At 31.2% G+C, this 20,144-nt stretch overlaps 1 protein-coding gene across 1 annotated transcript in view; it reads left to right on the forward strand.

Moving 5' to 3' along the window:
- Nucleotides 1-6,453: 6,453 nt before the first annotated feature.
- The window catches only part of LOC106469592 (nucleosome assembly protein 1-like 1-B), a 37,116-nt gene continuing 23,425 nt past the window's right edge, over nt 6,454-20,144 (forward strand). Inside the window, exons 1-4 of the mRNA XM_013930097.2 lie at nt 6,454-6,579; nt 7,889-7,925; nt 14,329-14,396; nt 19,942-20,041. Of these exons, the coding sequence (XP_013785551.1) occupies nt 7,909-7,925; nt 14,329-14,396; nt 19,942-20,041 (185 nt within the window). The 5' untranslated portion in view covers nt 6,454-6,579; nt 7,889-7,908. The remainder of the gene's footprint in view (nt 6,580-7,888; nt 7,926-14,328; nt 14,397-19,941; nt 20,042-20,144) is intronic.

The raw sequence follows: 20,144 nt of genomic DNA on the forward strand, positions 1-20,144 counted from the left end.
ATTGCAAAGTTGTATAGAGAAAGAATAAACTCGTTTTATTTAAGAAAGAACTTGTATCACTGAAGTTTCTCAGGAAGAATTTCTACGGGAAATTAACAAACGAACAGATACTTAACAGTATAGAAGCTTAACGTCATTCCATCCTAGAAACAGACAGGAACAGTCCATTTAAGTCAGATCTCTAATAAGGAAAGATACCTCTTTAACTTCATACAATCACATACAAGGTTGCAAAATAGCCATTCTGTATTTCCATGAAAAAGTCCAGCCTAGGAGGGTCTGCATTCAAAAATTGGCAGCCAAACACTGCAACATAAACACAAAGGAAGCCTAAGATTGATGCCCATTGGAAAATTATCACAATTTTAGGATACCAATATTTAGTTAAGATTAACTCAACCTAGAACTGTACTATTCTTGCCTTTTGGATTGTCTCGCCTAACCTACTTGTAGATAATTTGCAAGCCGACTTTAATGAGAATTGTGGCATGTTGTTTAATGTAGAAATATAGAAGAAAATTCTGGTTTCCCTTTTTCTATTAATGGGGCTTGCCTGGTGACATGGCATTGTGGAAATTCTTGGTAGAACTTAAAATTGTAATATAGTTTTAAGTAAGGTCCGTTCTCTCTCAGACTTTGCATTGCCTTTTGAATTTGTCAGAATAATCTTGGTGTTTATCTAATTAAGCTAATATTTCTTGTTCATTAGCCAATCGAACAGAAAGATTCTAAACACACTTTTACCTACACATTCTCTTGCCGAGTTTGCTGTTTTATTTAATGAATACGTGTTTTCATACCTGTTGGTTTAAGAATATCACAAACAAATTATTAAAAACAAACTTTTAAGCTATGCCCAAGGACTTGTTTCGAATATTGTAAATTAGGTGTACAATTCTGTGCTTCTTTGTCTCATGTTTAAAACTGTGTTTACAAGGAAAACTCATTTCCAAGACAATAGAGCGCTTATCTTGAAGAGAAAGACATAGCTGCTAAAATGTAATAATGGTCAAAAGACTTGTTGTGAATTCAGTTTGTTTGTTTGTTTGAATTTAAGCACAAAAATTCGTTTAAAAAATGTCAGTTTTTATATGTTAACTATAAACGAAAAACAAATTTATCAATACATTAAACTATTATCGTGTTGGACCGAATTTAAGTTTATAGTTTGTTTGTAGTTAAGCACAAAGCTACACAAAGGGCTATATTTGCTCTGCCCACCATGAGTCATACAGGAAGTTTTTGATCTGGTCTCTGAACGAGGGAAATGATCACACTCGAGAACTCCACAAGCTGCTTATCAAATTCTTTCTTCTGACTGAACCTCCAATATGCAAGAGAAGCTAATGAGTGCAGTTAGCCACCATTTTGATAAAAGGCGTGGCCATCCTGAGACCAAATAGGAAGTTCCTATACAACTATCAGTTTGTCAATGACCAGTACTTACATTATTTGTCATGGTTAAAGTTAGAAACGAAGGAGAAGACTACAGTACTTATTTCTGTGGTGCCTGCATTTTGAAAGACTCGAGATCGACCTAAGCAACAAACAAACACAAACCTAACGTTTAAGTGTTGTTTCACAGTGTACCATATTTTCACGATACTGTCTGATGTGATGATAGAATACACATATGGAACGTTATTTTCTGTCCATAAACCAAGCTGTGTTTACGTGAACGATTATCTGTGTAAATATAAGTTTTATTTCAGTGATGGTTTGTAACCAAAGATTCAATACTAACTATGTGGTTATTGGGACAGCGAATGAAGCAGAAGTGATTGAAGCTAACTGTGTAGAAAGTGTTACGTCAGACACACTGCATCCAAGTGCAAACACATGATTATTAAAACTCACGAATGTATTGTTTGAAGCTTGAGCAGATTATCTCGGTTTAAAACAACAATAAGAACATAGTGAGTTGATGGTAAAGTTTGCCTATATGTTTGATGGACTAGATGAGAGGTATCTGACAAAATAACTGTTCTATGTACATTTTTGAGCACCAGGGATGTTGCCAGTTCTGAAACATAGTGAATGTTTTCAGTATTGACATAGAATAAATACTGAAATATGAAGTAATAAACCCATCAGAGAGCATGTTTATTCTAGGCATGTCCTGCAGTAACACATCTTAATCTGTTTCTTTTGCTATGCACAGATGAATTATTGGATATGGTGCAAGATGGCTGGCTACTGGCAGATAAGGCTGAATTAAAGTACCAAACCTAAACCTTCTGTTAGTACTCAAAATAGCTTGTGTAGTTTTTGCATCATGTCATTTGATACGTGTAATATACCTGCTGAAAAAAGTTTTCATTTTGAGAGGTATCTCATCTAAGTGAATGACATTATGGTTTATGGCCATACCTTTAAGTATGCTGTAGCTGAGAACCTGAGAAGGATGTGTCAATGGATAAAGAAATCAGATTTAAAATTAAAGACAGGAAAGTATGTGTGCTAATGTATAAAAGTGTAAAGGATTCTCAATTATATTGTTGATATACATGAAGTGTTCACTGATTCTGTAAAGATTACCGTAATTAAGAACCGTCCCCAGCCTGTGAATAAATATGAAACTCTGTCTCTCTGGGATTTATTTTGTATTATCAATATTTTGTGTCCAACTTCTCCACGTTATCTGCGCCAGTATTTCAATGTGATTTGCATTTTAGATTGATTGAAATCTGAGAACATTTCAGTCACTAAGATCCGTTTTAGTTAAGTTATCAGTATTGGTTTATTCCATACAAGGTTGCCTGTTCATCAGAAATACAGAGGTCTCTGGTAGTTGCATCAGAAAATTATTATTATAAGTGCAGAAAATAGTGAAACATTTAATTGCACAAAAAAGTCGTATTTCGACAGCTAATAAGCACAGTTACCGCAAAAAAAAAAGAAAGAAATCTTGGCAGATATAATATTTGTCAACCACTACTGTTACTACTTTATGGTAGGAGATTTACTATAAGGGTGGACCATGAACCAATGAAATAACCAATGGCCATCACAAATCTGGAAGATATGATCACATATTGGATTACAATGTAGCAGAAATACACCAACATCTGAGGCATTAGGGCGGCGATACAGATGGATTATTTTGTCAGACAGTTATAGCATGTCCATTGTTTTATGTTCAGATCCTGGAGACCACGCAGTCATGAAAACAAGTGTACCAGCATTAATAATGAACCAAAGAAGTTATGATTAGTTCATGAGCAGATATATTATACATGTGACAAATCAGAAGCTTCAGAAAAACAACTGAAAGATCCATAATTAGCTTGGATGCTGTTTGGTGTACAGCAAGATAAAGCATGAGCTACACAACTTGATAAATACAGCATTAACATGGGTGCAAGAATCTTCTGAAACTTATATGAAGAGATGAGTTGAACAATATTTTATTCTGTATCACTGTAATGAGCCATGTAGATTTGATGCACATAGTACTCTAGATGTTTCTGATGCAGGAGATACTTTGAGCATTGCATGGTACAAGTACTGAAGAACACCATGGTGTTCATTGTTATTCAACCTACAAAAAAGAACAAAAACAAATGTTCGTACAGCATTAACATTGATACATTAAGATATGATGTAAACACTGTACTATTTATTGGAAAAGCAACCATGTCAGCTAAAACTCAAGAAGTGAATGTAGGTTCTCCTTGCAGAGAATAGTCCTGGAGACAGATTACCCTTTACTAGAATGTGATAATACTAATTGATGTGTACTTGTTGTTGTTATTACTACTTCACCATGTGAGCCAAAGCTCATCTAATAATTGGCATTTTAGCTGATGAGAGTCTAATATATTTTGGAGCATCTGGATAAATCTGCATGGATCAAGGAGCAAAGTTTAGCATTCATTTGTTTCTAGAATGGTGCTGGATATTAAATATGATGAACATACACGCTCTATCAGTTCAACAACTTGTCTGAAAAAGATAATTAAACTGTCAGGTATATACTTGTGAAATCTAACTGAAATAATTGGGATAAGCACGTGCTGCAAGCTATGATGGTGAGCCATGTAACAGAGTAACAGGCAAATGGACTTTATACAGCTTTGAAACATGCCAGATAGCAAAACAGTTCTGTTGGACTAGTAATTTACTTCTCCTTAGCTCATTCTATTAAACTATGAGCTGTGGTGACTACATGGGATGCAAAAGAATGTTGGACATGTTGATAAACTAAAGTTGTATATCACTGATGAATCTATAGTGCATTGACTGGACCAGTTGTAAACTATATTAATAATTTAGTAGACAGTGAGAGCACTATATTTCACTATTTTGACACAAATGAAGATGAAAACGATATTGTAAGCACTTTCATAGCTGTTCTTGACGAATCACAAGAAGATGAACTAATAGTAGAACGAATCATTTGTTTATTAGCCAAATTACATCAATCACCAAATCAGTAAGGTTGGGATTAAAATCGATCAGCAGTTAGGATGATTGTGAAATCTTAAAGCTATGAGGGAAAGGTGCTCTTACTTTCTGATGTATTATGTAAAATATCACAACAAAATATCCATAGAAAAGTTTTGGTCAACCACTTGAATACAGCAGAGAGGATAGCTAGATAACTATCAAATGAACATCTTAAAGGGGTTGGTGATTCTTACTTTGTGAACTAGTTAGTGAAGTTGATCTTTGTGTTTGTGGATTCTCACTTGTTACAAGAAATCACAATTTGTGTACCATAATTGGGGTATGAATAGTTGGAGCTGATTTTCTGGATGTCCTGGTGGCCCAAGTTGATATATATTCCTTTGTTTCCCAAAGTACAAGGAATATCGTCATCTAGGAAATTCTAAGTCATTGTTATAATCATATCTTTATGACCTGATTATATGAATATTTTGCATTGGAAGGATCTGCTACAGACCCTTTCCAAAGTGATCAATTTCTAGTGGCATCATACTACCCATGAATTGCAAAGCAATGTCAAAATGCAATTGTGATACATTCTGTTCCACTGCAACTTTACATTGACCATAGTTGTCCGTGATTTGCAAAGTTGCACATTCAAAATCATTTTGACATTACTTACTCAACTCTCTGTAGTCAGTGGACTAAAGACTCGGTTGACTCATGGAATTTATGCAACATCTCATATTTTTCGATGAGAATGACCAACAGTCATATGGATAGTGCACATATCCTGATAATAGTAGCATTCTTATTTCGTGTATATAATGCTATGTTTTCTCAGCCTAGAACAGTTTTAGAGAGATAAAGATTTCTCAATAAATTATGACACTCTAGACAGAGAGGATCATCTTGCAAAGGAGCTATCTGTTATAAATTGTACTCTATTTTATTATTTTTGTGAGTTGAACAAAGACTGCTTCTTTTCTTTTTATTTTACGCATTGCATCTAGTCTCTTTCATTTTCCAAATTTGCTTAAAATTCTGATAATTCAGATTTGTTTCATGATAAATTTTCTGTCGAACCTCTTGTTATTCTTTGGAGCCTGCCCAATCATGTTTAGAGGAAATCACTGCACCTGATAATTTCCCATTGTTTTACCGAATAGTGGAATTTTACCGTTACTTTTATAATGTACCAACGGCCCCAAAGTGCAGAGTGTGTTTTTACAGTAATGCGAACCATGAACCCTTGGATTCACAGTTTGGGCACTCTAACCACTGAGTTACGCCTGAGTATTTTCTAAATAAAATAGGTTCACAGCAATGTTTATTATATTAATATTTTGATATTTACATAAGAAATTCGACATTATTACCTTCATCGTAGTTGTAGAATGACATGAACGATATAATTTATATTCAAACTAAATAGTAACACTTCTATCATAAACAAATAAAAGGAATAAATGCCAATATAGGATAATTTCATATTTGTCTTCCGAGGTTAAAAATAGCCTGTTCCATTTGTACACTAAAAACGGGACATGCTAAGGTGTGACTTTAGAAGATTTGCCACAGTATTAGTTTTTGTTTCTTGGTTACAAACTAATTATTGTGTCCTTAGGAAGGTCAAAGTTGCATGTTCGCGTATTCACAAGTTCACAGCACTAAAATCCGGGGCTCGATTCAGCGCAGCTTACAGAGCGCAGATATACGAGTGTATAGCTTTTTACAAAAAAACAACAACAAACTCAGCTTATGATTTGTATGCGTCTTTGTGTGTGTAATTACGCACACAGTATAACCTTTTCAACGTAGTTTGTATTCAAAAGGTAAAAACTTATTTATTTACGGGAAATAAGATTGGTATTTGGTATTGGAGTATTTTTCTTAATAATTGAAGAGGTCGCTTATTGTCAGTAATTAAATTATATAGTTATATTACAGCAATGGAAAATAATGAAAAAACGGTATTTTATTTAATATGATATCGTTGTTATTATACAGTTTTTCTCAATTTTTGGCTTATGAAAAATGATTGGCTAGATTAATTGTCTTTTTCTTCTTAGCCAATTGCATAAGCCTAACTTCCCGCCATTACGCCTCGTGGTGGGGGAAAGCTGCAGCATTCTTTAGTTCTATGTAAAATTAGAAGACATTACTAATCTAGGCGCTTAAAGCAGAGAAGTAAGTTATAAAATATTAATTTTCAACTTGAGTTCAAAACATAATAAGGATAGATAAAATCGAAATTTATTTACATTTTTAGTGTAGTCTCAGTCTTAATTAATTAGCATACTAGTAATTACTAATAGTAGTAACACAAGTAATACTACTAGTGCAAGTATATTTTTAGTTTTACTTTTAGGCCAGTTTTTGATTGTGTACGGCAATAATAATACTAATCGTTTTTTGAAGAAATATTTGCTGCCGTAATGAGTGATACGTTGGTTGTTAAACTTTTGTGTGTCACAGTATTTCTTTAAACTAATCAGTCTAATAAGATTTATTAATAAGTTATTTGCTCGTATAACAACAGGGAGGTGAAAATAAATTTTTAAGTTAAGGCACGACGTTAAATTGAAATTTTTTCAATGATGTAGATAATAATATTAACACTATATATATATATAGTAGTTACAGCGATGGAAGAATTGAAATAAACAACATACATATATCTTTTAGTAGAAGTACTAAAACAAAATATAAAGCATAACCCCTGACAAGTGACATGGATAATCTATCATTATTATGCTAAGATAGGTCCAAATTTTAAATTAAAAAAATGAGATATTCAAAAATGACTGGACAATAACAAATTGCCCATTGGATGAAAGTAAAAATGTGATTGGTTATTTGTCAAATAGGCCTATTGTCTATGTAGTAAAAATTGTATTTGCAATTTGAATATTAATAATTTGTTGATAAATCATAGTATTACTAATACTATAACACATCTATATTTAGAGGAAACTCCAGTTGTGGAGAAAATCTTGTGCAGATTCTTATCTATCCAAACTAATTCTTAGATGAAATTTAATTGTGACTTATTTTTTGTTTTTATTTCTTAAGCTTTGTAACACTTGAATACTGATATGAAAACTTAAAATAGTAACTGAAATGTGTGTAATATTAATTAACTAGATGCCACATATAGAACAACACATTAACATAACTTCTTATTTTCATAATTAAGTTTGCAGATGAAACTCAAAATATATGTTTAAATATTTCCACTAGAAAAGTTGTTAATCAAATAAAATTTTAATGTAATTTGTGAGAAACTCAAACTTGTATCATGCTGGTAAGTTATAGTTAACATATAATGTGCCATATTTTCATTTTATTTTTTACAGAAAACATCAATAAAGAATGTTCTCAAATTATACAAGTATTAGGTATGCTTCAAATAAAATTTTCAGCCTTCTTGCTTGCTATTGACCACAATGACCTCTCAAAGATTTTCATGTGATTAATATTTTGTTTTTATTTTTAGAACAACTAAGTGGTTCAGATATGGCTGATCCAGAAAAGTAAGTTGGTTCATATGTTTGAAAAATAAAATATATAGATGTTTTAATTTAGGGTATTTTTATTGTGAACAATAATTGAGGATTGAATTGAAAGAAGCATTAATGTTGACAAAATGTTGTTTATGGTTGCAGTTGCAGAAAGAGTTATTTGATTCTTCATTATTTTTCTGGGTGATTTTTGAATTAGCTTTGTTAAAATTGGAGGTTTTGACTGATCAGCATTCTCCATAGGATTTTGGATTTAAGCATGAAATACCCATGGGTATGAAATTTTGAGGGTTAACACTTGAATTATTACAGTGACAAAATTAAGAGATGCTGACAACTGTTATGTCTTGCCTTCATACCATAGTGATAATCTGCTAGTTATGGATCTGTTAAATGTGTATATGTTTGTGGTGCAAGGTGAAAAAAAAAGAAATTATTGTCTGTGACGTCGTGGTGTACTTTGACAAATACTTATTTTGAAATTGATAAAGTTCATCAATTTTCACCACTTGAAAACAAATGTGTGTGATCATTATTTAATAATTACAAGTTGGAATAGGTATCCTTTAATCTAACGATCAGGCTTATTATCAACTACCATTAATTTTCAGAGATGCAAAAAGTAACAGCTTATGAACTGTTATTGACTGCCTTACAAACAAGCTGCTTAATAATGGGATAAAAGTCATGTTTCTTTTGACTGCAAAATGTGTTGACATTAAAGCCAAGGTAATCTGACATGACTAATTAACAAGTCACCTTGGTGAGATAAATAATGACGAGAAACCCACTTGAAGTAAAAATGTATAGCAGAGATGGCTGGTATGGATATTAAAAAACTTTAATTAAAATAAAGTATAAGAACAGCATTTCAACCTTATTGAGTCATCTTCAGGTTAACAAAGACAGTTTGAAACAGTAACAGTCAGTTTCAAACTGTCTTTGTTAACCTGAAGATGATTGATAGCCCTCTCTTGTGTCATTGATAGTAGCATGACTGAGGTCTTTGCAAGGAGAGAAAACCAAGTGACATCCCTGAGCTCAGCTATTTTTTATATCAGTCAAGCCTATTTGTAATGTATACTGCAAGCACAAGCTTCCCATGCATCCTGAAAAATGTCGAAGGTAATATACAGACATGGAAACATTTTTGATGTTAATGATTACTCTAAAATCAACAAATGCATTACAAAATTAATTAATTAATTTTGGTTTTTCCCTTGTGTGAACCAAAATTTTTTACATCAGTGTATCCATGTTACAATTTTTTGTGAGTGAAATACAAAGTATTTTGGATTGTCAAAAAAAAAAACATTCTGATGTTAGTGATTTTATTCATATTGGAAGTACTGAGAGTTAGCTTATTTGAATGTGAATGTGAAAAGATATTATGTTTAACGCATGGAAAAGATGACTCAAACTTGTTTATTTAAACAACCTTAGTATAGTGGAGTTACTGAACACTGTGGAAGTGGTTTGTCCATAATGTTCAGGCAACTGAATGTTGTGGGGAATAGAAACAGGTTTATGTTGTCTTCACTTAGAGTTACTGACTGGTTTACGTTTTCTTGTTCTTCTTTTGTGTAGTCATGTATATATATAATCACGTGGCAGAATAGTTTTTAATTAAAACTGGTATTGTTTAAGAATATATTTAGGCTTTAGTAATCACTTTTGATGTTTGTATAGGTATTAGGTAAGGGATTAATAACTAAGAAATTCCTTTCATTGGGAAATATGATTTTTCATCTACATAAGCTGAAAAACTTCTATTGGAAGTGACATGATTCCACCATAAAATTTGTCATTAAATGAATGAACAAAGGAAACTAGATTAATACTAAACATAAGGTTTACACAAAATGAAGTGTGCACAGGTTTCCTCTGATTCTGGTGTTATTAAGACCACATAGAGGAAATAACCTGTTTGTCCAGAATACCTAACTGAAGATTAAAAAAGGGAGGCTTTCCTTGGATAATTTGTTCAGTAGTAGAGAAGATCAGGTTTCTAAGGATGTATATTGTATCTGTATCAAAGGACTGCTTTTAAAATATATTAAAACCTCTTGGAGTGTAAACTCTCAGGGTCTATATTCCAAGGCATTAGTGTCTTAACTTTTCCAAAACTCTATGTATCATGAAGATTCCATGTAGTTGTAAGGATAAAAATTATTGTTTCTGTTCAAAGAAAAAAAAATGTTAATTTGCAGAAAATCATTTGGTCTGTGAAGGTCATATCTGTGTCCAGTAGTTTAAGCAATATAAATATGTGCTGCTGAATTAAATAGTACCTGAGATATCATAGAGTAAGCTATTCCACAAAATAAACTAATAATACTTCCAAAGCTCACATACTTAATACCTTTATAACCAGAGTCCTGATTTCTAACATTATGATTTCACTATTTAAACAGAACTTGTGTGTAGTTATCTTAGCCCTTAATAATTTTAAAAACCCAACCCAAAGTAAATCACATATAATTTTTACATGCTTCACAGAAAGCAAATCCAGAACTTTTAAGCCTGTCTGTTGCTCACTTGTTTCTGTACTATTTCTAACTTACTGATATTTTTCCTGTAATAAAGAAATCAAAACTGATCACAAAACTCTGAAAGAGACCTCAGCAGTATTCTACAAAGTTATATTATTATTTTTAAATTCTTTCTTTGTATAAATATATCCAAGATATGATTACTTGTTTTATTATGGTTATAAGGTAAATGGCCAAGTAGTTTAGGTAACCATCAATATTCAGACCTAAGACTTGAGTGCAATTTTTTCCACAACACAGATGCATTTCACTATAAAGATTTAATACATTAATTACACTCATCATAATTTCCAACATTCATATTCATTTTACACATACTAGTCAATTCTAAAAATGTCCAGATTTTTCAAAGTTAAAGAAGCCTTTTCCTCAGAACCAGGCTTTCCTATTAGTCTCCTTAGCAAATTCAGAAATATTATTTCCTAAATACAGCAGAAACAAAAATTGTAAGATAGGCTTAAATGTAAAAAATGTCCACTTATCACCACCTTTTGCCTTCTGTGTTGTCGTCTTTTAACAATTACATGTAAATTAAATTTACTAATTGCTTTTATTTATCTCTATCAATTTCTTTTGAATATAAAAATACACAACATTTAAAAAAACAATATCTTTCTGATATATAGATCATTGAACAAGGTTTTCAATATAACTAGAGATAAAATTGATTTAATGGAAAAACATAAATACGAAATAACATGCAAATGTGAAAATATTTATATAGGACAAACTGAAAGAAATTTAAAGTACAGAATAAATTAACAATAAACATACTGATGAAACTAAACACTTGAGTCAATGGCAAAAAACTTATTTTAGCACAACATCCAAGTATCAATGGTAATAATATCTGTGAATCTACTGAGATAATCAAATGTAAGGGTGGAGGACTAGAAGGAAATGTTAATAAGTGGTGTGAAATTGTTCAAGCTGAATTGTATGTAAATTTGATCATGTGATTTTTGAAATTGTATCTAGGTCTTAATTCTTGCAAAATATTGCACATCTAATGATGATGCAATGAGATGTCAAAACATGCAGAGTATTTTATTTTATCTTTATACAGTAAAATTATTAAGTAAAACCATTTGTTATTGTATTTTAAGACTGGGAACAATTTCATTTTAAATTGATTGTGTACTATTAAATGTCGACTTTATTTCTTTGATACATCTGTGGTAAAACTATCACAAGTATCTTCCTATTCTTAATATGAAATGATATTCATCCAAAATATACATCTAGAAGTGTCATTACAAAACAAAGTTGTTGGGTATAGAATGCCTTAGGTGGTGGAGCATGATATTTTAATTGCCTGTTTTTATGGTATGATGTCACAATAACACCGATAATTTAAATCTCATCTTTTCTTAGTGGATCAATATGGTTTTTTTCCCATTAACAAGAGTCCATATTATCATTTCAGCTATTTCCAGTTTATTTTACACCACCAGACCTAGACAATTTAATCAATATAATTGATTACCTATGAGCAGCGGTTATATCAGTTAGTGTCGTGTAAACTAATTGATTAATGAAAATTATGATAAATTGAAATTACTGTTTTCAATTATCCCAATAGTTGCTTAATACAAAAAATATGATTGTATTGGTTGTCACAAAAATAATCATCTAGTAGAAATTAGTGTTTTTAATTATTATGACTTTTGATTATTAGAACTATCCAAGTAATTGAAATGTTGCCACTAAATTTGCTCATCCTGTTCTTGTTATGGTAAAGTACTAAGGCTGTCTGCTACTATCACAATTTTTAAACTTCTTGTTAGAAAAAATGAAAATGGCTGCCTAAGCCTGCCTGTATGTATCATGGTTTGAAGAATACTGTGCTAATTAATTACTCAAATGTACTTAATTAATGGTGTTGTTGATTAATTGATAAATACCACTAATTAGCAAGCTCTGTATACTGCTACTGACAAGACCCTTTGCCCAGTGCCATAGCTCATCAGACTGGCTGCATAACAACATAGAAAGTCTTAAATGAAATGCTATTTATGTAATTTCTTTACGATACTAGTCTTAGGTGCACAAGACTAAGAGTATTTCAAAGTTATGGAATCCTGCACTAAAGTACAAATCTCTTACAGATGGACTCATTAAATTTGATAATTAAAAGTACATAAATTACCAGAAGCCTTGTTTGTTCTTACAGTATTTATTACATGAACACTGCAGTTAAATGTTTCGAAATTTTTTACAGATCCTAAAATATATTATAGCACAGGTGTCAAAGTCAATTTTTCTGTAAACCCTACCTGTACAAATTGAATGTCAGATTTAAGATTTGCCATTGTTTTTGTTTTATTCTGTTTCATTAAACTTCTCAATAATAAGTCTGAAAACCACAGCTTAACCTTCTGTTTTCATAATTTCATCACATAACAGGTGGACAACAAATAACCATTTGGTCCTTCAAGGCTGTTACTGCACACCATTTCCCAAGAAAAGAAGTTAAACCTATCCTTAATTAACAGAAAATTATTTATTTCCCTCTTAAATTCTTGTAAGTAGAGGTAGCTGCTGTTGCTTCTGAAGCTCATTTCATAAGTTAATCACCTTATTAAAAAATAAAATAAAACTTGTCTTAACAAGAGCATAATCTGTCTTTTCTAAATGTGAAATTTTCATTCTCACATCTTTTTGATCTCAGAGTTCAAAAATATGAAATCAGGGGCATTTATCTTTTCAATTCTCTCTGGATAAGGTGAACTTGAATAAAATATCGCCTCTTACCCTTCTTTTCTGAGGCAAAAACAAGTTAAGAGATCTTAACTTATCCCCATAAAGTAACTCCTAAATCCTAATGATTATGCTAGTGTTTTTCCAATATCCTTTCTTAGATATGAAGACCACAACTTGTCATAATAGTCTAAGTGAAATATAACTCGCTCTTTACAGCCTTCATATTCTTTTGTGTTTCTTCATTTCAGTTCTAACCATTTTGATGACAAAAACAATCCTACTACTAAGTGAAAATATAAAACTGGAAAATGAAGTACTAGTCAGAAAATAATCCTAAACACAAAAGTATAATTATCAAATAGCTAAACTAGTTTTGTTTTTCAAGAAAAGCTAATAAAAGAATACATAATCAGTACAAACAGACAAACGTATTGCAAAAAAAAAAAGAAGAAATAACTTGAAATAATATTTACATACAATAATAAAAGAGGCAAAATCTTAAATACCACCCATATCTTAGTTGACAAAAAATAAAAAAGCAAATATAATTGGTAAAAAGAGAAAATTGTTTATTCCCTCGTAAAGAATTACCTAAAGAGAAATTATTTGGTTATGGGAAAAAAATAAACTAATTCTAAGTAGTCAAAAAAAAAAAATACAACTTTTCTGTGATTAAAGGGACTATAGTAAAATATGATCTTTGTGATCATATCTTAAGACAAATTTATGTTAATAATATAGATGCTACCATACTTATATTAATGATCCTTAGAATACACTTTAGATAAATCACATCTTATGTTCAAATTTTCTACTAATACTAGTTAATAACCAGGGTGACAATGTACACAAGTGTTTCCTTGATGTTTCATTATATCTAAACATGACAATTTGTCTGCTTTGATAAATTAGTTTTAACATTAATTATGCTTTGTAGTTACAAGGATTTAAGGCAAGATTGTAGTTTTGCTGAGGAAGAAACATCTTAGATTTGGTTATTTTACAGATTTTGAAACTTTCTGGTAAGTGTTATGGTATGGATAACAACAAGAACAATGTACTTTGTTTATTTACATAAGTTTTATTTTAATAATACTAAGAATTTTTTTTTTTGAAGAAACTTATGTAACTTTTGAATGAATAAGTGCTTTCATTTGTAGGGGTATTGATACTGCAGAAGGTGTGGAAGAAGTTGAAGAAATGGAAGATGAAGGAAAAACAAGCATGAGTATGTGAAAATTTGTATAAGAACATTGGAAAATATGCAGTTTAGTTTCCTTTGTTGTTGTGTACTTTGTCTAAAGCTTTCAAATTACTATATGAAATTTGAATGTTTTTTAAATTGATTGACTTTTATTGTAGTGTAGTAATATTGGTTATACATCAAGCTGAGAAAAATATTGTAGAATCTGTTGATCCCTTTCATAACTTTGCTTGTTCCACTGAAGTCAACAAATATGATACAGTTTTTACCAACTGATTTACTTTAGAATATGTATGAGCTAGTGTATAGCCCATCAAAAATCATGGGTGTAAACTGTAAAGATTGCTATAAATTAACTAATGAATATTATAGGAATATGGAATCATACACTATAATTCAGAACATAATAATAACAGGTCAGTTTTAACAAAGGGAGATGGGTGGATTTCGTGATTTAACTGAAAAGAATGGAAGATGATATGAATTGAAAATGTAAGCATCTTTATTTAATAAAGTTTCCACTGTTAATATTTCTTTAATTGCATAATTTAAATACTATGCGTTCACACTTATACACATGTAACTAAATATTATCTGACACTAACGTTTGTAATAGTAGGTTTATTTGTAGTCTAATTTAAGCATTAGGCCTAATACATAAACATAACATAAGGCTTAGCTGAAACACTACTTCATTGAAGTCCTTGGTAACTTATATTTTTCTTTTGTCTCCAATTCAATGTCAAAAAACTTAGATGTTCATTTATTAAACAACTGAAAAAATATAAATGTTATTTAATTTATCACAGTGTGATAAGAGAGCCTAAACTACTATTTGTTTTGTAATTAAGCCTAAAGATGTAGTGTGCAATCATTTACCCTAAGCCCAAGTGCATAAAACCTCTCATGAAAGAAAACATATCAATTCTAAATCTAAATCATTTCCGAATTAAATTGTTTTGTTGTTATATCACTGAAGTTATCAAAAAAATATAACCATAGTTGGCCTAACAACAATATCAGTTGGTAGTTTTGTTGCTAAGCGACGATGTAAATTGTAGACCATTACAAAAAAAAAGGAACGTGACACAAAGACAGAAACTGCTTATTATGTTGAATGAATTGTATATTATTTTAAATGCTACTTGTATGTGAAAGATAAATATGCAAGATCTGATTTTTGTATTTTTCATCATTAGTGATCAGAGTTGTATTTTGTGTATTTAAACAGTTTTACCATTTTTTATATTTATTAATATATTTATCTTTGTGATTTTTGTTGTTGTTGTTTTTTGTAAATTTGTTGCCTACTGAAATCTAACCTAATCAAAAACACAATTGATAATGACTTATCGTCCGTTGCCATATAACATATTCTATGGCAAGTGTTCTCACAAGTGCTAAGTATCATTACCTAGCATTTTAAAGTAGAGAAATATCTGTAGCTTTAAAAAGAATGTAACAAAAAATCCACTACAACAAGATTAATGTCATGAGAAACATAATTTCCATGCCTCTAAATACCTGAAAATGGTGCAATTTCCATTACAAATTATTAGCAAGTTGTTCGTATCATTTTGAAGCTTAGCTCCTTTTCTTTACAATAGTTTTAAAAGGTGATAGTCCCCTAAGTAATGAACTGTTATTATATAAATGTGTTAAATCATTGTTATCACATAATCTTTGGCTTCTGACAATCTTGGGTGTAACTTTGAGAAAGGGAAAACAATATTTACTCTTTAAACTACAGCATGTGTAATATTGCTGAGAAACCTGCAGCTTGTAGCATCTACTACAGTGCTAATGATTTTGCAGCATTTCTAAAATATAGTTTAATAAATTGTTGTAGTTGTCAATGGTGCAGTAACATGTTCGAAGGGACTCATTTTATTAACAAGAAAGGTTAAAATGAAATATTAGTAAACAATAGGTTATATGGGTTCAAGTGACATGTAGTTTTCTCTGATGAAATAATAATATTAGCTTTAATTATAATTATATATAGTGATATATATATATATATATATATATCACAATTTCATAAATCAGACTAACAAATAATTAAGAGACACTTTTCAACTTTATTTTGTTCGATATTGAAGAGTGCTTTTGCAGTATCAAACAACTGTTTGTCATTTTCTTACAGTATTGAATTCTTCCTTCAATCTTCATGTGCAATTGCTTTAAGCATTCCTTGAACTAGGCTCTTTTAACTTTATATAGGTACATAAGCTGTGATAGTAACTGCAGTCATACTGTCAGCATTTATTGCAACAAACCTCGCTATCAGTGCAGTCACTGTCAACTTCTTACTTCTATGTAGCAACTAATTTTTGCCATTTCAGCATCATAGACTTTTTTAAATCTCATTCTATTGTCATTATACCTGTAACATAAATTATACAACTTGAAGAAAACTTGCTTAGACCAATCATTGACACAGATACCTCTAGCAGCATCAATTATCTAGTAAATGTTCTCTTTCTGGTTTTACCAAGCATGATTGACTTATTACAATGACTACATTTACATTTAGCACTAGTACACAGCTGCCAAGCATTGTTTTTTAGCTGCTACATATCTACTTCAGTGATGATTTCAAATGGACTGCTACTGATTATTGTTAACTAGTCATAATATAGTGGGCCAAAGAGCTTTTGTTGTAGCTTTCAGACTTAAGATTAATGAACTGCTAACTGATGACTACATGCCTGTACTATTACCTACAGTTATGGAAGCTAAAGCCTAGATGAAACAAGATGAAAAAATAATATTTTTAGACTAAACTACTATAAAATATCAATTTATGATAACAAGGGACCTAGTTGTTTATCTTGTCTATCACATCCACTAAACTAAAACTTAAAAAAACCTTAAAGCACTAGCCCTTATCATTAAAGTATTTATCAAGTCTTCCCTCAAACTCCCTTAAATTTACTGCATCCACCATGACTGAAGATGACTCATTCCAAAGACCAACCACCCTATTCAAAAAAAAAGTTGTCTTAGCTGAAGATGGCTCCTACCCTGCCAAAATTTATATTTGTTTCATAGTCCTGCCATTCACATGATTAAATATTAAGAAAAAAAGATCATGCGTCAACACTATCAATTCCCTTAACAATTTCAAACACCTTAATCAGATTCCCTCTAACTTTTTTTATAGACAAAGCAATTTCGGAGATCTTAGTCTGTCCTTGTACTACAACCTTTACATCCCAGATGTCATCCTAGTAATCCTCCTCTGAACCCCTTTCCAACAATTCAATTTTCTTTTTTAAGGTAAGGATACCAAGTTTAAACACAATACTCCAATTCAGTATTTCTGGAGATACAACCTAAAATCCTATTTTCCATCCCATCAGCAATAGCACTTCTTGGATGGCTTAAGAGACTGATCAGCCAGAGCACTGTTAAGGTTACTCCCATTAAGTTATACTTCAAATTGTAACCCACGTATATTACCTTGTATTTGATATAATTAAAAGCCATCTGCCATTTATTTGCCCAATTCACCAAATAACGTAAATCCCTTTGTAAAGCAACAGCATCTTCCTCACAGCCAAGAAATGCACAAGGCCTAAAGATTACCAGCAGCTTTAAGTAACTTACTGACTATTAGACCCTAACTCTGAGACCTAAAATATCTCACTTGTGACATTAATCCAGTTTGACTGAACTCTATTAATAACAACCCTCTGCTTTCTTCCATCCAGCCACTTTTCTACTCAATGAGCTAACTTATCCCTCCACACCCATTATACAGATGGATTTTTAATGATCCTTTTATGTGGCATTTTGTCAATTGCTTTATGAAAATATAAATCCATACCCTCATTTACATAAGCATTACCTTTTCAAAAAATGTAAAAATATTAATAAGGAAAGATTTTCCCCTGGTGAAACTGTTGATTATACAACAAAATTGTAAATCTCGTTAAATGATTGCTTTTTATTCTTAATATTTTTAAATGGCTTTTCAAAGCATGTTTTGAAGACTTTCAAACACTTTTCCCACCACTGATGTAAAACTATTAGGCCTGTAATTACAAGGACAATTTTTATCATCTCCCTTGAAAAGAGGAGTAACATTAGCCATCTACAAATCTTCTGGCAACTGCCCACTATTATCCCATATTTATGATCTCATTAAAAGCTAAAATATAAACCTAGCTGTAGAATTTCTCATTCATTTTATCAATTTCATCTAGTGGTCTGTAACAAATTCCAACTAAATGCCTTTTCCTCTCATCTCAGCAGAAAGAAACTCAAATAAATTCAAACTCCTTGTTGTTAGCTTTGATATCCTCAACTTGAATGTAATGTAACTTACATTTTATGTGTAAAGCCACTCCTCTTCATTTTAGTACCCTTTCCCTATTAAATAACATATAACTCTGTATTTGAGAGAAATTTCTGTCATCAAAATTATCTATATTTAACCAAGTTTCAGTTATTCCCATTACATCAAAATCCTTTGTTCTGACTAGTAGTAATCTAGAGTCATCTGTTTTATTTCCCATACTTATAGCATTACAGTAGTAACAATTAAGCCAAACTTTAAAACAACTTGTGTACATTTTTGCTACTCTGCACTTTTCTGTACATCTTATTTTTACTGCATTTAGTTTATCATGGTCCTCGCTTCTCACCACTGTTTATTCCTAGTTTAAAGTTGCTTTACAGCTGAGTTAATAGCCCTTGCAAACAAACCAGCAACTACCCTATTTAACTGTAAGCTATTCATTTCAAAAGGCTTCTTTTTCTCATTAAACTGATTTCAAAAGTCCAAATATTCAATCTGCTCCTGTGATAGGGATAGAGAGAGTACTTTAAGTTGAGGCATATTTTTTCTTGCTACGTGCAAGATGGAACTTGTAGAGTGTGAGAAAGTCATGTCCGTAAAGAATTGAGCCTACTTAGTAATTATAGTGTAGCCTTGCTGTTGAATACAATGCCATGGAGACACTTAAAATCTCCAAAGAGTGTCTACATCATTCTCTAATATTTGTAGTAGGTAACACGTTCACAAGTGGCTTTTAATGACATTTATTGCAGCAAAGAACTTCAGGTTTTTTTCAGTGAAATAAATTAATCTGCCAATTCATCATTAAAACCAAAACAACTTTTATGAATTTTAAATTCACAGGTTTGTATTATTAAAGCAGAATGAATGTTCATCATTTAATCATTAATATTCAACTTGATCAAGCATATGTAAAAATGTCCAAAAAATGTTTGTTTTTTTCTTGGATAATATGTCTATCTTAGTGTTCTGCTTTAATGATACATCAGTCAGAATTATGCTGTTGTTTAATGTAGATGAGCCTTTTTTGGCCGTATGATATTACCAGATGTTTTGCATGTCTCGATGTGATTCAATTTTGAAACCTTGTAAAGAAATTGCATTCCTGAAGTTAGTTTGTAGTCACTTAAAAAATCTGAAAAGGAAAGATTATGGCAAATATTGAGTAACTTTTTAAAAAGTGAGTTATCTCTTAGAAGCAACTTCTTAATGAGTTACCTGTTTCAAGGAAATCTAAACTTTTGCACTTTACCCTATACATAGGTTTGTTGACAGCTGAGATGATGAAAAATCCACAAGTTCTAGCAGCTCTACAGTCTAGACTAGGTAGTATGATAGGTTCTCCATCAGGATACATAGAAAGGTAAGTAGTTCATAGTTGTTCTTTAGCTAAGAAAGAGGATGTTGGTGGTTAAAAGGTGACATCTAGTACTATAAAACACTGTGTGTATCTCTCTGTCTATCTC

Source organism: Limulus polyphemus, unplaced genomic scaffold (assembly GCF_000517525.1).
Source record: "Limulus polyphemus unplaced genomic scaffold, Limulus_polyphemus-2.1.2 Scaffold97, whole genome shotgun sequence".
NCBI lineage: Eukaryota > Metazoa > Arthropoda > Merostomata > Xiphosura > Limulidae > Limulus > Limulus polyphemus.